Raw genomic sequence first — 22,937 nt, 5'->3', positions numbered from 1 at the left:
TACATATGGTGAATATTAAGTACAAAATGCAGTTCTAAACTCATCTGCTTCCTGTTCTTCTGCTTCAGATGCTTTGCCAGGTAATTTTGGTAGACAGTCTGCTAACATCTTTTTCCAACCTGGCAGGTATTCAATTTTGCATTGGTATTTCTTAAATCTTCATGGATAGGTATAGAAGAAACACCATGGTGCAAACACCTTCACTGTGTCACTTTTCACTATGAACTCTCGCCCCGTAAGTATGTTCTGAAATGTGAACTTATCAATATTTCTCTTTATTTGTCTGCATATCTTCTTTCTGTGTCTCTGAGAGTTCTTGAACCAAGGACTATTATTTTCTCTCCTTTGTTTTCTCTTCTGAAGTTCCTGGGTCCACCCCAACTGTCCTCCCTGGACTGAAACAAAAGCCCACAGCTAATACATCCTGTCACCAGGCCTAAGCCAGTGTTCTACTCTGGGAACAGTTTTATACCTCATTAAGTTCAAGTACTGGCTGCGCAGATGTTGGCAGACTAAAAGCTACCTTTTCTAAAATATTTCTTAAAAATCTAACTTTACCAATCAATTGGACTTTTAACAAATATGAAAAATAACCTTTGAATTACTATTTTAGTAATTTCCGATCAACATTTTTTAAATCTGTACTTTGACATGTCCTAGGATACAGCAACCACCCTCCCAGTGAAAATAGCTTATGAGTGGGTCTAGTCAATGGAGGAACATGCCAACTATAATTCTGAAAATGTTCTGCTTTTTATATCAGACACCTTACATTGTGGGCAAAAAGGTACACTTAAGGGTTATTAGTTAATATTTAAAAGCAGGGTTTCCCACCTATCAAAAAAAGGTTTGACAGCAAGATTTTTGTCTGCTGCTTTCAGGGTACACATGGTAGGCCTGAAGCCAGGTGCTGCAGTTCATAGGTGGCATTTAGTTTCAAGGCCCTGCATGTATTTCCTATGACATATACTAAGGACCTATAGTCAAGTTAAGAATGTTGATCAGGGTAAGGTAATTTAAACCCTGTTTAATGTAGGAGCACAAGCACTTTACTCCTGTTTAGAAGGGGTAAAGTACACAGAGTTCAAAATCCATCAAAAAATGGGGACCACAAAAAGACAAAAACTCTGGGATGACCAAGCAGAAAAGGCGGATTTGCTACACTAGCTAACATGAGGAAATTGAATAAGGGGAAAAATAAAAAAGGTAAGGGAATAGGAAATCCAATGTCACACAGCGCAGGGAAAGCTGCCAGGCAGCTACTGAATGCTTGCAACTGACTCAAATACTCCCACTGCCTGGATGGGATTTTTTGAAACAAAAGTGGTTACATAGATGGATTAGCAGCCTAGACCCACCTTTTAATGCCCGGGTGTACATAACTTCCCCCGCACCCTAAAACCTCATCTCCTATTACATACAAGTGTGTCTGGGACATGTGTTCTGCCACACCAGTGCTTTCCGTAGCCTCCTTTAAAGGGTTGTGTGATCCCACCCCGTGATGCCAGTGAGACTCTTCCACAAGCTACTAACATTTACAACTCATTTCCTTGAATTCAAAGTTTGCCTACCAAATTATTTGGTACTATGGCATACAAAGATGCTGAATTTAACCCTCGTTCTATTTCTTTCTCATCTATCTTTAGGATGCATCCAACTTGCTATTTTCACCTTGCACACCATTTTCTTGTGATTTTGTATTTTAGAGGTGTGGCTTCTTGACAGTTCCCTGCATGTTTTAGTGAAGAGGCCTCTTCTGTTACATTTATCAAGCCTTTTGTCCAATGCAGGCCATGATTTGCTGTGGGTTTGATGAGCTGGGCTCTTACAATCATACTATGCACTGTTACTTTCCCACTTTCTCTGTATTTATGTGTCAGAGATTCATTACTTTGTCTTTTCCTGTCTTATTTTCCATTTCACCTTATAAATAATGCTGATTTCCTCACTTGTTTTCTCTTCTTTTATCTCTTGTTCTTTTATGCTTTAAATTGAGTTTTCTTTCTGTTCTGCAGAAGCTACCGCTTTTTGCAATGCAGTTTTTCTGCTAAGAAATCGTTTTTTTTTGTTTATTATACAATTTATCATCCCTATATTAAGCAATTAATTCGTCCCTTATAAAAAGCTGATGAGTCAGCTCATCAAATCCACAAATGGCTGCAAGTTATTTTAGCATAGTTTTGAAATGATCAAATGATCAATAGTCTTGTTTTTCTCTTTGCATTTTTTGTTAAAAACCTGTGCTTAATGGTAATCAGCTTGACCTTTTGAGTAATGGTGTTCAATATAGTACATTGCTTCTTCAAATACATCTTGAATTGTGACCCTCTTCATCTGTGCCCTGTTCATTAAAAGGAAAAACTCTTTGCCATTTTGCTCAAAACAATGTAAGTCAGTCAAAAGATCTTTATTCAGCTACTCTCAAGCCATAAAATCACAGAATAAAACAGTACAATCATAAAACTACATAAAATATTAATAAAACCATAGTTAAAAACGAATTGATTCCAATTGATAGGGTCACAAAAGTTCAGATATCAGAAACATTCATCACACAGCCCAAATTGGGTTTCTGATCCTTATTGCACAAAGAACAAAATTTAACACTGCTACACAGAGATCCAACTCACACAGTTTTTGCAAATAAAGCAACGCTTCTCTATGAGATCCAATCTTGGATAAACAAAGAATTGGTCTCAGGAAGCACTTCCAGGTTTGAGGGGTTCCGCATATAAATGACAAAACAGAGTAAAGTGCATGGTACATTGCTTTGATGAATCATCACAGGGGCAATTGTGCTAGGTTGTACTTCAATCAACAACTTTGGGAAAGGCCACTAATAAATGAAGAAGATTAAAACGGAACCTGGCAAGCAAAAACCTGCTTTTTGCATAAAATATTAAAATTAAATAAAAGTCACAACCCAGTGATGTTTTGATGGGGTTATAGTTGGCACTACTACTTAGTTTGTCAAGGTTTGCCTGGTGGAGGCTATCCTGTCTTTCCCTGAATGCCTCTTGCACCGTGGATGTCATAATTGGTTTCTCGGGTTGGAACATAAGTCTGCAAAACTCAGATCAGTAAACCCTCCATTAACATAATTAATCCAGCCAGGGGATCGCCAAGGCATGATTCAGGAAAGACTTTGGCAGCAACTCCTTTGAACCTTGAAATTTAATTTTGGGAATATACCACCTTTTTCTTTCTCAAATCAAAGTGTGTCAATTTGGAAGCTGAAACTTCGTTGAACTCTAAAACCTAAATATTGGAACATATTACTTTTTCATCAATTAAAGTGCACTGAATTGGATCTAAGAGACTTAGGGGGTCATTCTGACCCTGGCGGCCGGTGACCGCCAGGGTCACCGACCACGGGAGCACCGCCAACAGGCTGGCGGTGCTCCCTCGAGCATTCTGACCGCGGCGGTTCAGCCGCGGTCAGAAGCGGAAAGTCGGCGGTCTCCCGCCGACTTTCCGCTGCTCGGGGGAGTCCTCCATGGCGGCGGAGCGCGCTCCGCCGCCATGGGGATTCAGACACCCCCTACCGCCATCCTGTTCATGGCGGGAAACCCGCCATGAACAGGATGGCGGTAGGGGGTGCCGCGGGGCCCCTGGGGGCCCCTGCAGTGCCCATGCCAATGGCATGGGCACTGCAGGGGCCCCCGTAAGAGGGCCCCGCAAAGTATTTCAGTGTCTGCTATGCAGACACTGAAATACGCGATGGGTGCCACTGCACCCGTCGCACCTTCCCACTACGCCGGCTCAATTCTGAGCCGGCGTCCTCGTGGGAAGGTTGATTTGCCCTGGGCTGGCGGGCGGCCTTTTGGCGGCCGCCCGCCAGCCCAGGGCAAATCTCAGAATCACCGCAGCGGTCTTTCGACCGCGGTGCGGTGTTCTGACGGGGTTACTTTGGCGGGCGGCCTCCGCCGCCCGCCAAAGTAAGAATGACCCCCTTAGTTTGTTTTTTTCCTTTATTTGAAATATTATTACCAGCAATAACAGGACTGTATTTGTTCAATTTATAATGAAGCATTTGGCCAGGGCCACAGCCTTCAGCCATATTAGCTTAAACATGTGGAGGATCAAAGGGATTGTTAAGACAAATATGTGTGATCACATTTCTAATTTTATGTAACACTTTCATTCAGTTTCCTTTCATGAATCAGGTTAAAGAAAAAATAGAGCGAGTTGACATTAAAAATGAATTAAGATAGTTGATGGTAGGTGGAGTTTGTTCTGTCAGCAGTCCTAGTCAGCAGTCCCTAATCAAGTTCAACAAATTCGTAAGCCCATTTCCTCTTCATTTTTCAACAGAAGGAACAGCATTGCTATCCTGGGGTTCTGTAAACCTGAGTTCTTCATTAACAGGCAATTCAACCTTTTACGGGAGTGAGGGTATATTCTGTACGGAATAAAGTAGTGGTATCCATCCACAGCAGTCCCTCATGCATAGGTGATCTGAAATCTCCTGGCCTGATATTCGTTCAGTGATAGGATGTTACATCATGCCAGGAAAGGCATTCTTTCCTGTACTTGTGTGTTGTTCAAGGGCAGCTAGATGACCTTTTGGTTTCAGAGCTAAAGCGCATCATGTGGCCAAAACAGATTTTGTTTTTCCAGACTTTTACTAACATTATCTTCTCTTATGGACACTGCTACATCAGGAGTTTGACTTTATTTTTGGTGAATTTAGTTGTTTCCTGGTGGTCTTAAAGATATTCCATATCTAGTTCTGCAAAGGTTTTGTGCCTTTCGATCAAAATGGGATTTTTTATATTAATGGCTTCTGAGCATGCACTGTCAATCTGCTGGTCCAGTGTGATAAACTGCCTTTTTATGACATAAAAGAACGGGTAGTGTGCGTTTCACTCATGCTTCCACTGGTGCATACCCTAGATCTTTTTCAAGAGCAATTCTTGTAAATGACTGTGGGATTCCAATCATTTTCCCATATGCCTCTCTTTAGGCAGCTGAGAAGTGATAGATCCATTGAAGTGCCCCGGACTGCTGCTCTGTAGCATAGTATTCCTCTGGATTACTGTTTCTGATGTTTTGGGATCCGGGTGTCTATGTAATTGTTCTTATGCCTTTGGCTGCACATTGTGTCTTAGCTAGGCTGTTTTACAGGCGGATTTCTCCATTTACTTTGTTGGTCGCTATTACTCTGATATATTTGAAAGCACAACAAGGTTCAATGCTTTGGTTGCAAAACACAGCACAACATAGCCAGTATGTGTAATGTCCTCTTTAGTTCTGAACTGCAATTAAATAGCAGTCTGAATAGCAGTTGATGACTGACAAGGATGAAGGCTATTTAAAGTCTAAAAAAGCACAAACAATGACTTTTGGGTGGAAAATTAGGATACTATGGGCCTTGTTGAGAGGATGATGGACAGTGTACTCCATGGCAAATGTGACAGAGTATCCTATACGTTAAACCATCTGTCCGCCAGTCTGATTTAAAGATGGGCAGACCTTAAGTATCGCATTGATGAAGCCCTTGTTGGCATACGCCCTCCGAAGGCCCGAAGGATTAGGGACCAGAAAAAACAATAATGACCCTCACAACATGAGGTATTGGGGTCTTTTGTGTTTTTTTTCTCAGAAAGTCTCATTTTGGGAAATTGCTTCTTCAAAAGCAACAAAATGTCAAACGCTTGGTGGACACCCATGACAACTGATGCCAGCCATCCACCACTCTTATAGTACACTAAAAGGAACCGCCGCAACCGCAGTTCCCTTTTAGGCACATAGATGACTACCGGGCCAGTGGTCAACTCTAAATATGGCGTGCTGCACACCGTCGAGATGGCAGAGATAATGACCTCTGCCATCAGAATAGACACTACTGTGTCTGCCAAACTAAATCAAGCCTTGCACGCTGTTGGTTGAAGACATGGTCAATATTGAAACCTCCCAGTACAAAGTTTAAAAATCATTTCTCTTAGACTCAGTCATTCAGGTGTTGTAGGATTATTTTTGTGAAGATTTCCTCTTCCTAGTCAATAAGATTTATTAGCCTATATTAGCCTGGTTCAGATGGTTTGCCTTTTTTTGTATATTGGCACAACCAAACTGGTTTTCCAAATTTTCAGAAGTCTGCCTTTGTTGGCGAAGAAGGTAAAAGCCTTTTCTAGATTTTGCAATCAGCAGTTAGTGAAATATGGGAGAACTCTTCCAGTATCAAGTTTGGCTCAGGAGCTTTGTTTTATTTTAGAGTTTGAATTAGCCTTTAGAATTGTTTGGAATCGTTGTTCACAGATACTTCTATCATTAACTGTCATTGTCACTCTCCATATTTCTTTTTCTTGTTTTTGATTAGGCATCACTTCTAAGGTCATACAAAGGTTGATGTTTCAAGTGTGGTGTACTGGCTCCTAGTATCTTGTCTTTTGGTCAATATTTAGTTTCGTCTGGTTACCTAGTCCTGCTGTGTATGGAAGTTTTGAAGGCTGTAGAAACTTTCCTACCTCCACATTTCCAAGCAATAACTCGGTCCGTTTGCAGCAAGTTGTGCTTCTTGGGTGTTATTTTCTAAACTTGACTAATGTCTTGAACATTAATTCTGAGTACTTGAGTGTGCGGAGTAGACCTGCGATTTTCTAGTGGTGTGAGTTCATTTCGACATATTCTCAACTGGTTTGTGGATATTACTGGTTGTTTTGGTGTACAGTAAAGCTGGTATTCTAGGAGATCCAGCCATGGACTGTCTCGTTCCTGGGGGGCCTTAGTTGTGGTTTGATTCAGCTAGGGAGCCTTCTTCCTTAAAACTTACAATTTTGAAGTGTGATGTGGGCTTGTGAGAGGTTGTGTGTTAACTATTCAATGATAGCACTTGAGCCAGTTGCCCTGAGGATACAATCTTTTTTCCTTGCTCTATTCAGGAATGTTGAGTCTCTTTAAAAGTTTTCAATCTTTTCTCTTGGCTGTGATTTCTGCAATTTTCCTGTTTATCCCCTTGTACACTTTTTCATAAGAATGAACTTCCTAGTGTCATCAATCTATCTTTACTGTCAGTGCTCTTATGGCAGGGTAGTTCATCTAGATGTGTAATCAGTCTGTAGCCGTTTAGGGAGTCGTCCACTGGGCATGGGGTATCCTCATGTCCATCCTTTGCCACTTTTACTATGAAAGCAGGGGTTAATGTGCTGTCTTCTTCCAGATGTATGATTTCTTTTTTGTTCCTGGTTGATAGTTCTTTCTTGCATGCTAAGAAGCTAGATGTTAGGTCCTCAGAGGGGCTTAGTTGTGCATCTGGAAATTGTTGCTTTCTTTATTTTATATCACTTTATTATGCCGGGTTTGCGTACTTTCTTGCTTTGTCCTATTTTTCCACCTGTGCTAGGTGAAGAGTCTTAATTGCCAAGTTGTCTTCTGTTATGTTATGTTATGTTATTTGCACTTATAAAGCGCCTGACTACCCGAAGGCCTCGCAGCGCTAAAATACAACAACAGGAGCAAGGAAGAGGAACTAAACTTTAAAAAAGCCATGTTTTGATCACCTTTCGAAAATTAAGTTTGTGGCTAATTTGGTGAATATTAAGGGGGAGTGGGCTCCATAATTTGGCTCCCCGATAATCCATCGTTGCACCACCCCATCTGGCTTTTCTGACTTTAGGAAGTAAAGCTAAAGCTGTGGATGCAGATCTTCAGACAAAAAATTTTCTTTTTCTGTAAGGACTTCATCAACATCTTGATTACACCACTTTACATAACTTGTAGTGGGTTGTAGCTGGCATTTGGTTGGTTTGCACCGGGAGCTTGACTGATCTACATGTGATCACTAATAATTTGTTGTTGCTGGATTTCATCAAAGTTTTTTCTTGTTCCAAAATTGATTCTCTTCTCTTGCCTTTGAATATGAAGTAACGATTGATTGCTCCTGGTTCTTTGTTGTTGTGGGTTTTTTGGTGTCAACTGATACAGTCTGCAACAGGGGGAGCTCTCAATGGTGGTAATTTGGTTTGGCACTGTGATGTGCTCTGACCCATCAGTGCTCTCTCACGAAGCAGGTAACAGTGAGCCTACTGTTGTAACCTTCCTGGATTCGTGAGCCCTTGTTAGTTATTCCTCAATTTTGGCCTTCATTTATTCATTATGGTGGTTTCGCATTGTCTGGTTGTTTTTCTGTCTCATAGTTGGACAGGAGGGATTTTGTACCCTCAACACCTCTTGTTCAGTTATTTCACTGCTGGTCTTTTGATATCAAAAGGCAAAGGATATGTCCTTTTTGTTCCCTTGTTGGTGGTAAACATTTGTGTTTATCTCCTGTTATGTTTAGTGCTGGAGCAGCTGACTCTATTTGCTCTTTCAGAATAGTAACAGGTCCATCTTCGGTTCAAGTTGTTTGATTATAGCTGGTAACTTTGGTGCTTGAGAGGAATCTTTCAGAGTTATTTGCAAGCCTTTAGATTTCCTCTGCAGTTGACTGTAGGATTCTGAGTTCTAACGTTTTCTACTTGAGCAATTTTCCACACATTAAATTGATTTGCTGGCAGACATGGGGGATGTGCTATATTGAATGTAGACCACTCCTGCCTGCTCCTTTTTTTAGATTCAAGCTTACCCATCTCTTTTCTGTTGTCTGTTTTTGATCCATATGTTCATGACTGGTGTTTTCCACTGTCCCTTCTTGATTGAGGATCCTCTTGACATGTTTTACATGTTAATGTGAATTATGGATTATTGCTTACCAAAAGGTCCCCCTAGACTTGTACATATTTTTTAATTTGGGACTGCTTGTGGGATGTAAGGTTCCTATGCATGACCAGTTCATTTAGTAGTGTACACTACTGATTTGTGATTTGATTACCTATTTGTCACCCCCAACCCCTCTATTGACTCTTCCAGCAGTAGATTGGCTCTTGTAATTTCAACCGCCCTTATTAGGAGAGTTGGCTGGGCTTACTAAGGGTTCTTGGTGCAGTTTTTGTCCTGCTCGATGCAAATGGAGCATGTGGTTTGCAGGTTCTCTTCAGCATTGGGTTTGCATATGGCTCTGAGAAGCAGGGTTGCATTTTGTGAGTAACTTGTGTCCTCAGGTGCACATTGCCCCAAATGCTGATGTGTACCTCCTTTATAATCGTATGTGTGCACAAATTTAGTTGTTTTCTTGATTTTTGAACATTGCTGGAATTGTTCCTGAAATGTGTTCCTGTCGCTCCCTGAGTCTTTTTAATTAGCAGTGCTCTGTGGTGATGTTTAGTCTGTGTCTATGGTCTTGAATGAAGTCAGGGCAGCTGTTTGCACACTTTGGTTTGCTTTTCCCTATGAGAAGGCATTTGTTGTGGCACTAATGGGTGATATTATGTTCAAGGCTATCAGAACTGCATCCACATCCTGCCTATGTGAGTAGACAAGCAGAGTGGTAGTGAGTAAGGTAGTGTTTGAAGGAGCAAGACAGATTGCAACTAACCATGTCCTTCCCATCTGCACTCCTGCTCAGAGCTACTGCTGATTTGCTTGGTCTGCTTAAAACCACTGTCACTTGTTACTGTTACTGCTGCTGTTCAGTGCAGTCAAGCTCTTCCAAGTAGTTGCAGTGGGTTTAATATCTGCCACCGTGGACACCAGTAATGCTAGTTAACACTTAGGCAACATTGGTTTAGCACTACTTTTGCAAATGCTGTCGATTATACAGTGCTATTTATGGAGCTTGTGGAAACTTCCTTTCCCTGTCCAGTTACTTCTACATTTCTTGGTGTCTCTTGCACATTTTTCAAGTTCTGTTCTAAGTTGCTTGGAGTTGCCAGAATACATGGTACACACTGTGAAGATTCACATTGTAAACACTCTTTAAATGCTTTGTCCACACTTACAGATATGTAGATAAATAACTTTTAAGTACTTTGTAAGGACCATTTCCGTCTGACTCTATCCTAGTCCATTGGACCTGTAACGCTGTAACAACCTCAAATTTGCTGTTATAAGTTCTGCCTCAGATGTGATCCTCCTTGCTGATGATGGATAGAGTTGCAGGTAGAGTTAGACCTGGAGTGTAGTGTGAGGTGAAGGCACAGCAGTTTCAGGCCAGGGATACCAACCTACATGCTGAGAAGAGAAGGGAGAAGATGAAGACCAAAGGAGAGGTTGGTACCACCCCTAGGTCAGGACAAACTATCCTCATCTGACCACATCTGTTGACCTTCTCGATGGTGAGGCTTAAGGATTGCATAATGGCAGGAATGGAACAGTCACAGAAGTGGTGAGCTGAAATCAATTCAGAGATGGAGAGAGGAAGCAGACACACCAGCGATTAAGCTGACCTCCTCCACCTGTACACGGCTCTATCCCCTGATGCCAAGCTCCTAGAATCATGATATCTCCTGTGATTTTCCCTTTGGTCAAAGACTCGTGCTACCTTTCAATTATTTATCTAAGGATAAAACAGAACACATGTTTTTGGTAGCAGATTCTGCTTCCCAATTGGAAAACGTTCTTTCTTTACTTTATTAATGAGTAGGAAACATAGACCAATGGCAATTCTCAATGACAGTTGACCAACCAATCTCGCTTTAACCAGAGATAACCTTTTGTCATAGAACAACTGTTCCTCTATTGCTTATTTGGAACATCCAAACAATGTTGTGCTTAAACTGCATGGCTCTGATGTTTTGTCTAGTGGCATCTACATCAACCTAATTTAGTGGATCCCAAAAGGGGTCATGATACAGTTGCAGCTGGTTGAGAACTAATATTCTATTGGGAGCAATACTGTTTTGAAATATCCAGATCTCAAAGCCCTCAGCTTCAAAAATGCTTCAGATGTGTATTAACCACTGAAAGAATTTATTAAAACAATATTGTCAAATTGATTTCAGATGATACTGTCATCTAGTGACATATTACTGCCTGCACACTTCTGAGGAATAGAAGGTGAAAACCAAGCCCAGCTCTCTATTTGTGATTGTGCTAGATTTGAATGTAAGATGCTATGTGCCACAGTGATTCATTGGGAAACAGTCTCAATCTATGACTGAAAAATCACCTGCTCTCTAAAGTTTAATATTAGAGTAAATGTTACAACTCTACAAAACCTTTCTCTTTTTAAATCGTGCTATGAAGCAGCATGCGGGAGGCAATTGATGCTAGATAAATAAAAATATATAGCAAACAACAAGTCTGGTTCAACAGTATAATTAAATTTAACAGTGTGCAATATGCATGTGATGAAAATGGTGGTAAAAATATCATATGGGCAACACTTCTATCAGAGTGTGTTTTTAACATCGTTTACCTAATACAACAGGCTCCCAATTCTTAGTGATGTTTGAGTAGATAGATGTAAAGCAAATCATAAGCACTTTCAAATAAAATACATGGACATTCCATTGTGTCAGAACAACTACTTGAGAGATCTTACCTCAGGGTTGACGGGCTTTGTAGTATGACATCGGGCACCTCATATCTTGGCTTTGGTGGTGAGACTTCATTAATTTTTATTCTTAATGTGTTATTCTCTATCCCAGAAATTTCAACCATGAGAGGAACCTGTCAAAAACCATGTGTTACTCACAGGTGGATTATACAGCAGTCAATTGATAAATATGACTTCATGCATTTACAACTTGCCATACCGGTATATATATATATATATATATATATATATATATATATATATATATATATATATATATATTTAGGTTTGCCATGCTTGCTTACCCATTACACCTATTTCTACTCTCACGACTGTAATCTGTACTACAAACAAATCATATAAAATAATTGGCTTAAGTATGAGTTTCTCTATAGCTATGTTAAGAAACCATAAAGGGCACTCATATATGTCATTTTTATCGCACAGGAAATGCTTCCTCAGAAGAATGGGGCAGAGGCAAGTTTTCTCCTATTATCCTGCTGAGCATTACTATCTCTTTCATGTTCAACTTCCTGGTTCCTGCCATATGTGTTGATTTCAACACTGGCAACCTTTATGAAGTTGACATCCATCATGGGAGGACTCAGACAATTGAAACCTTTTGGGAAAGAGTAATTATTTGAAAATCTAAAACCAAGAGACTCATCACCATGAAAAAACAAGATAGACCACAACTTCAAATTTATTTCTTTTTCACATAGGAGTTGTAAGAATAATTTATAGCAAGTGATTGAGTAATGGAATGCAATATGTTCCTATAAATGGCCAAATTATATATATACCGAAGTTTCACCTGGTGTCTTGTGGGAAGTATGGCGTGACCCACAGCACCGCTAAGCCACGAGACACACAGTGAAGTGCGACGAACTTCAGCAGCGATGCATTACTCTGAAACGCGTGGAGATGATCAGTAACTCACAGCAGCGCTGCAGCATGAAAAATGGATCTCTGTCGGCACATGGAAAGATCCTTTTCCCAGAAGTAACATAATGGGATTCCTGTGTTTGTCCAGATGACAACAATGAATTTAGCCCTGAGGATGACCTCTCATAAAGATGTCCCCAATGTTGTAGAGGTCGTAACGCGTCCGCGATTCAAATCATGAGAGAAGTGGAGAGACCTTTTCCCTAATCCAAAACGAAGGTGACATAAACTCTGGGAAGCCAAACATTAAATACCCAAAGGAAATTGGATTCTTCTTTGATTGGTTTCCCTTCTCATAGCAAACTTTCGGTACACCACTGAACTCTCACTAACCCTGAAGTTAATGTATATGGGTAGTTTTCTTGGCCAACTTACACTAAAATATCCTACAATGTGTTTATCTAATCTTTTTATGTTTGCACCTTTTTGCCTGTTGGCAAAACTAATTGTGAATGTACTGTTTTAACGTATGTTGGTTCTACCAATATGATGTTGTTTCTACCACTGTTGTGTAAACTTCTATTTAAGTTTGAGGATTATTCTGTGTACAACGTAAACAAGATTTGAAGATTTTTTTAATTAATTATTTTATTTTATTAATATTCCCCCCTTCGCGCGCCGCCCCTGAAAGCCCAGTGAGCTGCGACTGGTTTAAAGTCATGCACATTCAAGCTAACAGCTTTTACGTTGCAAGAGTTTCCTTCAGGTCATTAAAGTAAGTGGGCTCAAAGGGGTTGTAATAAGGTTCAGATAACCTATCATTATAATTCTCACAGAAACATGCAGCGCTTTTTCATAAATGTTGATGGTTCCTCATATGTCAAAGCTATTCGCACTTTCTACATCCTTGACCTACTTTAAACAGAAATCCCATTCTCAAAGCCAAAACATCTTGGAGCGAGCAGGTTGGCGTTTTCTACTTAAACCAATTTGGCAGGGCATTAAACCTAAAAAAAATAAAAAAATCGGAAAATGGGTAAACTATCTTGAACGATGAATGGAGGGAGTAATGACATCAGGGATATTTTGGACCTTTAGGGAATTCGCTTAATCAGGTATAACTGAAAGTCCCACTTCATTTAAAGAGTCATTAACCCTAAGCACTATGCTTTTTATGAATGGAAAAAGAAATGACAATTTTTGTTACTTCTCTTTCGTTCTTAGAAACTTTAAACCAAACAAAATTCAGATCACGAGATAATATCTGCTGAGAGATTTCAATGATTAGATGCAAACGTTTGGACCTATTTAATGATTGAAGTTTTTTTGCTCTTTGGCCAATTCTGCATATATCAAAACATAAAGCCCACTCCTCGTTTAGCTTTTGCATGGCGCCTTCGGATGGAGGGATAACATTTTTCACTTCAGCCTTTTTATTGACGAAATGTCTAATTCCGATCGAAGGGAATGGCACTGGCGCTCTTCCCTTTGTGAGGCAAAGGGGCTTTGATGCCTTTTGTGAAGTCTGAGTAGGAAGCCTTTTGATTTTGTGAAATAAGGTTCACAGCTTATTTCATTTTGTGACACTGGTTTTATCTTCTGTTAAGTGCTCTATTAAAAGGGCTACTGGCTTTGGGTTATTGTTTGTACGATTTTTTGCTTCTTAAGTAGAAATAGTTTCTTTTTTACCAGATCTCCTGGTGGTATATCTACATTGGTTCCAACGATAGTGACACTACAAGGAGTCCTAGCCACACAGCTGGTATTTGGTTTGTTGGCCGAGCTCGGGCTCCATCTTTCCTGACATTTAAATCAGCCTTGTTCCTTTCTGATCTCCTACTTCCTTCTCTATCCCCTTCTTTGCATTCACTCATAGGTACGGGGCAGTTGCTCTGACTAGCACAGGGAACATATGGAGTTCTGAAGAGATATCTCTTCCCCAGTTGACCTTCTTGAGGAATTGCTTAACTTTATTGAGTGGATATAGTGTAAAGTTCTTCTGGAACTATAGGTAACTCCCCAATATTGCTCAAATTGGAGGATTACCAGAAACAAGAACCTATTTTCCAAAAAGACTGAGAAGGGGGTACTAAAGACACTTAGGGCCTGATTTAGAAGTCGACGAAGGGGAATACTCTGTCACGAACATGACGGATATCCCATCTGCTGTATAACAATCCCATTCTATCCTATGGGGATCGTGATACCGTGGACGGAATATTTGTCATGTCTTTGACAGAATATTCCCTCTGCCGACTTCTAAACGAGGCCCTTTGGCTTTACCAACCCATGCTTTTTTTGATGACCTGTGTAGTGGGCCTATTGTGTTACCCAGCTTTTGACTCAGTCTGTCACTTAATAGGGGCTCCGAATTCCATCACCACTATTTGTTGCTGATAAATTTAGCTTAAAATGTCTCCACAAGCTTTCATATAGATTTTTCCAGTCGAAACGGTGATGCCTTTCCTTAAAGGAGATGTTCAAAGGAATAATGGAGAGGTTCGAACCTCTGGTTTGGGCTGGTTTTATTTCGATTGTCTTTTCCTTTTTACCCCTTGTCAGTCGCCGACCCTTCACATCTTAGGTGATCAAAAGAGCAATCCTTGTTAGGAGACTTCATTTTCTCCCACCTGCAAACATATTTGACAGATCGGTTTTCAAAGAGATAGGTTTTTATTTAGAGCTTTGTACATTATAATTAATCAGATCAACAATATTGTGTAAGTATGTAAAAGCTTCTGACAGATCAGTTTATTTTCCACCAAAAAAAAAAACAATGTAAAGTTAGTCCGAAAACTTCTGTCTGTGTGGGAGGCCGCTGTAATTACACCATTAGACACTGTTTGAAGACTAACTATAAATTCTGACACAAGTGCAAGTAAAACTCTTGTCTATCACGCTCATCAATTGAAGCTGATTAACATGATTAGCATGCACTGTGCTGCATTTTGCTTTCAGTTGCTGACATGCAATTTTGCTGGTGTCTTTTTGCTAGGCTGGGGGGTAGTGTGTGACTCCTCTGCAGCAACTGCCACCAGCTAGATCATTGGGGCACCATTCTGCAGTCTTGCCACCCCTCAGCCTGATCCCAGGTGGAAGGATGGAAGGTAAACACAGTGGTGCAGAGTAGGGACAACTATACTAAGAAAACATGCTGAACAGAATTACACCAACTTTGGCAGAAAGCTAGATCTATAACCAGAAAGGGTCCTTTTATGATTTGTGTAAATCCATTCGGCTGTTTTGAGAAATTCAGATGAAAAAATAGAGCTATCTAGATGGTTTGCCCCGCTGGAGTCCCACGGCACTGGACATTCAAAAAACAAAATGATCTGATTGGTCCCAAAGGTTGTTTTTCCTGTTGGCCAGCTCGGAACCATGGGACAGACAAATCTGTTTGGCTGCCTGTAACATGAAGACAAATGTTGCAGCCAACTTTACAGGACATGTAGACGTGGTCCCTGTATCCTAAAGTAATTTTTAAACATGTAAGGCAGCAAGGTAGGGGTACCCTGACCCCTGGCCTTTGTCCAGGGGTGGTTGGGAGGAACAGAAGTTCATAAGACCATACGTAACATAACAAAAAAAAGTAATAGAAATTAACTATGACAATGAAGGTTAAGGTGCAGTTATATGTAAGTAGTGTGGTAGCATTTTTACTTACATTAAATAAACAGAAATTCACACAAAAAAACCAAGGTTACACTGGAGGTATACATAAGTCTTCTATAAAAAAATCAAATGTTTTAAAACCATTCACCACTGCAGTTCACCAATTATACGTAAATGACCTATGACCTAAGTATAACTCGCATGCTATCATGCACTGCTTATGACCTCACATATAACATCACTAGTGACATCTGAAATCTATAGCAGTGCACATTGTCCATATATATATATATATATATATATATATATATATATATATATATATATATATATGTATATATATATATGTATATATACATACACTGAAAAAACAGCTTAATGTGATGTCTTAATAATGTAATTTCAGATGTCATCAATGATATGTGTAAGGAAATGCCTCCTTGGCATGGTTGCCCCCTGACTTTTTGCCTTTGCTGATGCTATGTTTACCATTGAAAGTGTGCTGAGGCCTGCTAACCAGGCCCCAGCACCAGTGTTCTTTCCCTAACCTGTACTTTTGTATCCACAATTGGCAGACCCTGGCATCCAGATAAGTCCCTTGTAACTGGTACTTCTAGTACCAAGGGCCCTGATGCCAAGGAAGGTCTCTAAGGGCTGCAGCATGTCTTATGCCACCCTGGAGACCTCTCACTAAGCACAGACACTCTGCTTGCCAGCTTGTGTGTGCTAGTGAGGACAAAACGAGTAAGTCGACATGGCACTCCCCTCAGGGTGCCATGCCAGCCTCTCACTGCCTATGCAGTATAGGTAAGACACCCCTCTAGCAGGCCTTACAGCCCTAAGGCAGGGTGCACTATACCATAGGTGAGGGTACCAGTGCATGAGCATGGTACCCCTACAGTGTCTAAACAAAACCTTAGACATTGTAAGTGCAGGGTAGCCATAAGAGTATATGGTCTGGGAGTTTGTCAAACACGAACTCCACAGCACCATAATGGCTACACTGAAAACTGGGAAGTTTGGTATCAAACTTCTCAGCACAATAAATGCACACTGATGCCAGTGTACATTTTATTGTAAAATACACCCCAGAGGGCACCTTAGAGGTGCCCCCTGAAACTTAACCGACTATCTGTGTAGGCTGACTAGTTTTAGCAGCCTGCCACAAACCGAGACATGTTGCTGGCCCCATGGGGAGAGTGCCTTTGTCACTCTGAGGCCAGTAACAAAGCCTGCACTGGGTGGAGATGCTAACACCTCCCCCAGGCAGGAATTGTCACACCTGGCGGTGAGCCTCAAAGGCTCACCTCCTTTGTGCCAACCCAGCAGGACACTCCAGCTAGTGGAGTTGCCCGCCCCCTCCGGCCAGGCCCCACTTTTGGCGGCAAGGCCGGAGAAAATAATGAGAAAAACAAGGAGGAGTCACTGGCCAGTCAGGACAGCCCCTAAGGTGTCCTGAGCTGAAGTGACTCTAACTTTTAGAAATCCTCCATCTTGCAGATGGAGGATTCCCCCAATAGGGTTAGGATTGTGACCCCCTCCCCTTGGGAGGAGGCACAAAGAGGGTGTACCCACCCTCAGGGCTAGTAGCCATTGGCTACTAACCCCCCAGACCTAAAACACGCCCTTAAATTTAGTATTTAAGGGCTACCCTGAACCCTAGAAAATTAGATTCCTGCAACTACAAGAAGAAGGACTGCCTAGCTGAAAACCCCTGCAGAGGAAGACCAGAAGACGACAACTGCCTTGGCTCCAGAAACTCACCGGCCTGTCTCCTGCCTTCCAAAGATCCTGCTCCAGCGACGCCTTCCAAAGGGACCAGCGACCTCGACATCCTCTGAGGACTGCCCCTGCTTCGAAAAGACAAGAAACTCCCGAGGACAGCGGACCTGCTCCAAGAAAAGCTGCAACTTTGTTTCCAGCAGCTTTAAAGAACCCTGCAAGCTCCCCGCAAGAAGCGTGAGACTTGCAACACTGCACCCGGCGACCCCGACTCGGCTGGTGGCGATCCAACACCTCAGGAGGGACCCCAGGACTACTCTGATACTGTGAGTACCAAAACCTGTCCCCCCTGAGCCCCCACAGCGCCGCCTGCAGAGGGAATCCCGAGGCTTCCCCTGACCGCGACTCTTTGAACCTAAAGTCCCGACGCCTGGGAGAGACCCTGCACCCGCAGCCCCCAGGACCTGAAGGACCGGACTTTCACTGGAGAAGTGACCCCCAGGAGTCCCTCTCCCTTGCCCAAGTGGAGGTTTCCCCGAGGAATCCCCCCCTTGCCTGCCTACAGCGCTGAAGAGATCCCGAGATCTCTCATAGACTAACATTGCGAACCCGACGCTTGTTTCTACACTGCACCCGGCCGCCCCCGCGCCGCTGAGGGTGAAATTTCTGTGTGGACTTGTGTCCCCCCCGGTGCCCTACAAAACCCCCCTGGTCTGCCCTCCGAAGACGCGGGTACTTACCTGCAAGCAGACCGGAACCGGGGCACCCCCTACTCTCCATTCTAGCCTATGTGTTTTGGGCACCACTTTGAACTCTGCACCTGACCGGCCCTGAGCTGCTGGTGTGGTGACTTTGGGGTTGCTCTGAACCCCCAACGGTGGGCTACCTTGGACCAAGAACTGAACCCTGTAAGTGTCTTACTTACCTGGTAAAACTAACAAAAACTTACCTCCCCCAGGAACTGTGAAAATTGCACTGTGTCCACTTTTAAAACAGCTATTTGTCAATAACTTGTAAAGTATACATGCAATTTTTATGATTTGAAGTTCCTAAAGTACTTACCTGCAATACCTTTCGAATGAGATATTACATGTAGAATTTGAACCTGTGGTTCTTAAAATAAACTAAGAAAAGATATTTTTCTATATAAAAACCTATTGGCTGGATTTGTCTCTGAGTGTGTGTACCTCATTTATTGTCTATGTGTATGTACAACAAATGCTTAACACTACTCCTTGGATAAGCCTACTGCTCGACCACACTACCACAAAATAGAGCATTAGTATTATCTCTTTTTGCCACTATCTTACCTCTAAGGGGAACCCTTGGACTCTGTGCATGCTATTCCTTACTTTGAAATAGCACATACAGAGCCAACTTCCTACATTGGTGGATCAGCGGTGGGGTACAAGACTTTGCATTTGCTGGACTACTCAGCCAATACCTGATCACACGACAAATTCCAAAATTGTCATTAGAAATTCATTTTTGCAATTTGAAAGTTTTCTAAATTCTTAAAAGTCCTGCTAGGGCCTTGTGTGTTAAGTCCCTGTTTAGCATTGTCTTTTTAGAGTTTAAAAGTTTGTTAAAAGTTTGAATTAGATTCTAGAAACAGTTTTAGATTCTTTAAAAAGTATTCCAACTCTTAGCAGAATAATGTCTGATACAGAGATGCAGGTGGTGGAACTCGACACCACACCTTACCTCCATCTTAAGATGAGGGAGCTAAGGTCTCTCTGTAATATCAAAAAAATAACCATTGGCTCCAGACCTACCAAAATTCAGCTCCAGGAGCTGTTGGCAGAGTTTGAAAAAGCCAACCCCTCTGATGATGACATCACAGAGGAAGAAATTAGTGACTTGGAGGCCAATGTCCCTCCTCCAGTCCTAAATAGGGAGAACAGGACCCCTCAAGTCCTGTCTCCAACTGTGTTAGTCAGAAATAGTGAGTCCCTCACAGGAGGGTCCCACATTTCTGAAATCACTGAGGATGCTCTCAGTGAAGATGACCTCCTGTTAGCCAGGATGGCCAAAAGATTGGCTTTAGAGAGACAGCTCCTAGCCATAGAAAGGGAAAGACAAGAGATGGGCCTAGGACCCATCAATGGTGGCAGCAATATAAATAGGGTCAGAGATTCTCCTGACATGTTAAAAATCCCCAAAGGGATTGTGACAAAATTTGAAGATGGTGATGACATCACCAAGTGGTTCACAGCTTTTGAGAGGGCTTGTGTAACCAGAAAAGTGAACAGATCTCACTGGGGTGCTCTCCTTTGGGAAATGTTCACTGGAAAGTGTAGGGATAGACTCCTCACACTCTCTGGAAAAGATGCAGAATCTTATGACCTCATGAAGGGTACCCTGATTGAGGGCTTTGGATTCTCCACTGAGGAGTACAGGATTAGGTTCAGGGGGGCTCAAAAATCCTCGAGCCAGACCTGGGTTGACTTTGTTGACTACTCAGTGAAAACACTAGATGGTTGGATTCAAGGCAGTGGTGTAAGTAATTATGATGGGCTGTACAATTTATTTGTGAAAGAACACCTGTTAAGTAATTGTTTCAATGATAAACTGCATCAGCATCTGGTAGACCTAGGACCAATTTCTCCCCAAGAATTGGGAAAGAAGGCGGACCATTGGGTCAAGACAAGGGTGTCCAAGACTTCAACAGGGGGTGACCAAAAGAAAGGGGTCACAAAGACTCCCCAGGGGAAGGGTGATGAGACAACCAAAACTAAAAATAGTAAAGAGTCTTCTACAGGCCCCCAAAAACCTGCACAGGAGGGTGGGCCCAGAGCCTCTTCACAAAACAATGGGTACAAGGGTAAAAACTTTGATCCCAAAAAGGCCTGGTGTCATAGCTGTAAACAGCATGGACACCAAACTGGAGACAAGGCCTGTCCCAAGAAAGGTTCCACTCCAAACTCCCATCCAGGTAACACTGGTATGGCTAGTCTCCAAGTGGGATCAACAGTGTGCCCAGAGCAAATCAGGGTCCACACTGAAGCTATTCTAGTTTCTGAGGGTGGGGTGGATTTAGCCACACTAGCTGTCTGGCCGCCTAACATGCAAAAATACAGACAGCAACTCTTAATTAATGGGACTAGAATAGAGGGCCTGAGGGATGCAGGTGCCAGTGTCACCATGGTGACAGAGAAACTGGTTTCCCCTGGCCAATACCTGACTGGAAAAACTTACACAGTCACCAACGCTGACAATCAGAGAAAAGTACATCCCATGGCAATGGTTACTTTAGAATGGGGAGGGGTCAATGGCCTGAAACAGGTGGTGGTCTCCTCAAATATCCCAGTGGACTGTCTGCTTGGAAATGACCTGGAGTCCTCAGCATGGGCTGAGGTAGAACTAAAAACCCATGCAGCAATGCTGGGTATCCCTGAACTGGTGTGTGTGAAAACAAGAGCACAATGCAAGGCACAGGGTGAACAAGTAGAGCTGGAGTCTGGAAAAATGGCCCAGCCTACCAAGAGAACAGGAAAGTCAGTTGGGAAACCAACTGCAACACAGCAAAAGAAAGGGAACCTCTCTTCTCAGGAAGAAGTTCTGCCCTCTGAGGGAACTGAGCCTTTGGAGCTTGAACCTTATCAGGTTGAGCTCTTAGGCCCAGGGGGACCCTCAAGGGAGGAGCTGTGTAAGGGACAAGAAACCTGTCCCTCTCTTGAAGGCCTTAGGCAGCAAGCTGCTGAAGAGTCCAAAGGCAAGAAAAATGGAACGCATAGGGTCTATTGGGAAGATGGACTCCTGTACACTGAGGCCAGAGACCCCAAACCTGGTGCCACTAGGAGAGTGGTAGTGCCTCAGCTGTTCAGGAAGTTCATCCTAACATTGGCCCATGACATTCCCCTTGCTGGACATTTGGGACAAACCAAGACGTGGGAGAGGTTAGTCAACCACTTCTACTGGCCCAATATGTCCAACATGGTTAAGGAGTTTTGCCTCTCCTGCCCCACCTGTCAAGCCAGTGGTAAGACAGGTGGGCATCCAAAGGCCCCCCTCATTCCACTTCCAGTGGTGGGGGTGCCCTTTGAAAGAGTGGGTGTGGACATAGTTGGTCCACTAGAACCTCCCACAGCCTCAGGAAATATGTATATCCTGGTAGTAGTGGATCATGCTACCAGGTATCCTGAAGCTATTCCCCTTAGGTCGACTACTGCCCCTGCAGTAGCCAAGGCCCTCATTGGTATCTTTACCAGAGTGGGTTTCCCTAAGGAGGTGGTGTCTGACAGAGGTACCAACTTCATGTCAGCATACCTAAAGCACATGTGGAATGAGTGTGGAGTGACTTATAAATTCACTACACCATACCATCCACAAACTAATGGCTTGGTTGAGAGATTCAACAAGACATTAAAAGGCATGATCATGGGGCTCCCAGAAAAACTCAAAAGGAGATGGGATGTCCTCTTGCCATGTCTGCTTTTCGCTTACAGAGAGGTGCCACAGAAGGGAGTAGGATTCTCACCCTTTGAACTTCTGTTTGGCCATCCTGTAAGGGGACCAATTGCCCTTGTTAAAGAAGGCTGGGAGAGACCTCTCCATGAGCCTAAACAGGACATAGTGGACTATGTACTTGGCCTTCGCTCTAGAATGGCAGAGTACATGGAAAAGGCAACCAAAAACCTTGAGGCCAGCCAACAGCTCCAGAAGTTTTGGTATGACCAAAAGGCTGCACTGGTTGAGTTCCAACCAGGGCAGAAAGTCTGGGTTCTGGAGCCTGTGGCTCCCAGGGCACTCCAGGACAAATGGAGTGGCCCTTACCCAGTACTAGAAAGGAAGAGTCAGGTCACCTACCTGGTGGACCTGGGCACAAGCAGGAGCCCCCAGAGGGTGATCCATGTGAACCGCCTTAAGCTCTTCCATGACAGGGCTGATGTGAATCTGTTAATGGTAACAGATGAGGATCGGGAGGCAGAGAGTGAACCTCTCCCTGATCTTCTGTCATCAGACCCAAAAGATGGCACAGTAGATGGAGTGATCTACTCAGACACCCTCTCTGGCCAACAGCAAGCTGATTGTAGGAGAGTCCTACAACAGTTTCCTGAACTCTTCTCCTTAACCCCTGGTCAGACACACCTGTGTACCCATGATGTGGACACAGGAGACAGCATGCCTGTCAAGAACAAAATCTTTAGACAGTCTGACCATGTTAAGGAAAGCATCAAGGTGGAAGTCCACAAGATGCTGGAATTGGGAGTAATTGAGCGCTCTGACAGCCCCTGGGCTAGCCCAGTGGTCTTAGTCCCCAAACCTCACACCAAAGATGGAAAGAAAGAGATGAGGTTTTGTGTGGACTACAGAGGGCTCAATTCTGTCACCAAGACAGATGCCCATCCAATTCCAAGAG

The 22,937-nt window shown here is 42.7% G+C and overlaps 1 protein-coding gene across 2 annotated transcripts in view; it reads right to left on the bottom strand.

Moving 5' to 3' along the window:
- The window catches only part of GANC (glucosidase alpha, neutral C), a 388,017-nt gene that overhangs the window by 319,838 nt on the left and 45,242 nt on the right, over positions 1 to 22,937 (bottom strand). For both annotated transcript variants that reach the window (XM_069208780.1, XM_069208781.1), the window contains one exon: positions 11,363 to 11,490. In XM_069208780.1, coding sequence (XP_069064881.1) covers positions 11,363 to 11,490 — 128 coding nt within the window. The remainder of the gene's footprint in view (positions 1 to 11,362; positions 11,491 to 22,937) is intronic.

This window comes from Pleurodeles waltl, chromosome 9, assembly GCF_031143425.1.
Source record: "Pleurodeles waltl isolate 20211129_DDA chromosome 9, aPleWal1.hap1.20221129, whole genome shotgun sequence".
NCBI lineage: Eukaryota > Metazoa > Chordata > Amphibia > Caudata > Salamandridae > Pleurodeles > Pleurodeles waltl.
Note: the sequence above shows the minus strand (reverse complement) of the source record. Positions and strands in the feature narration are given on the sequence as shown.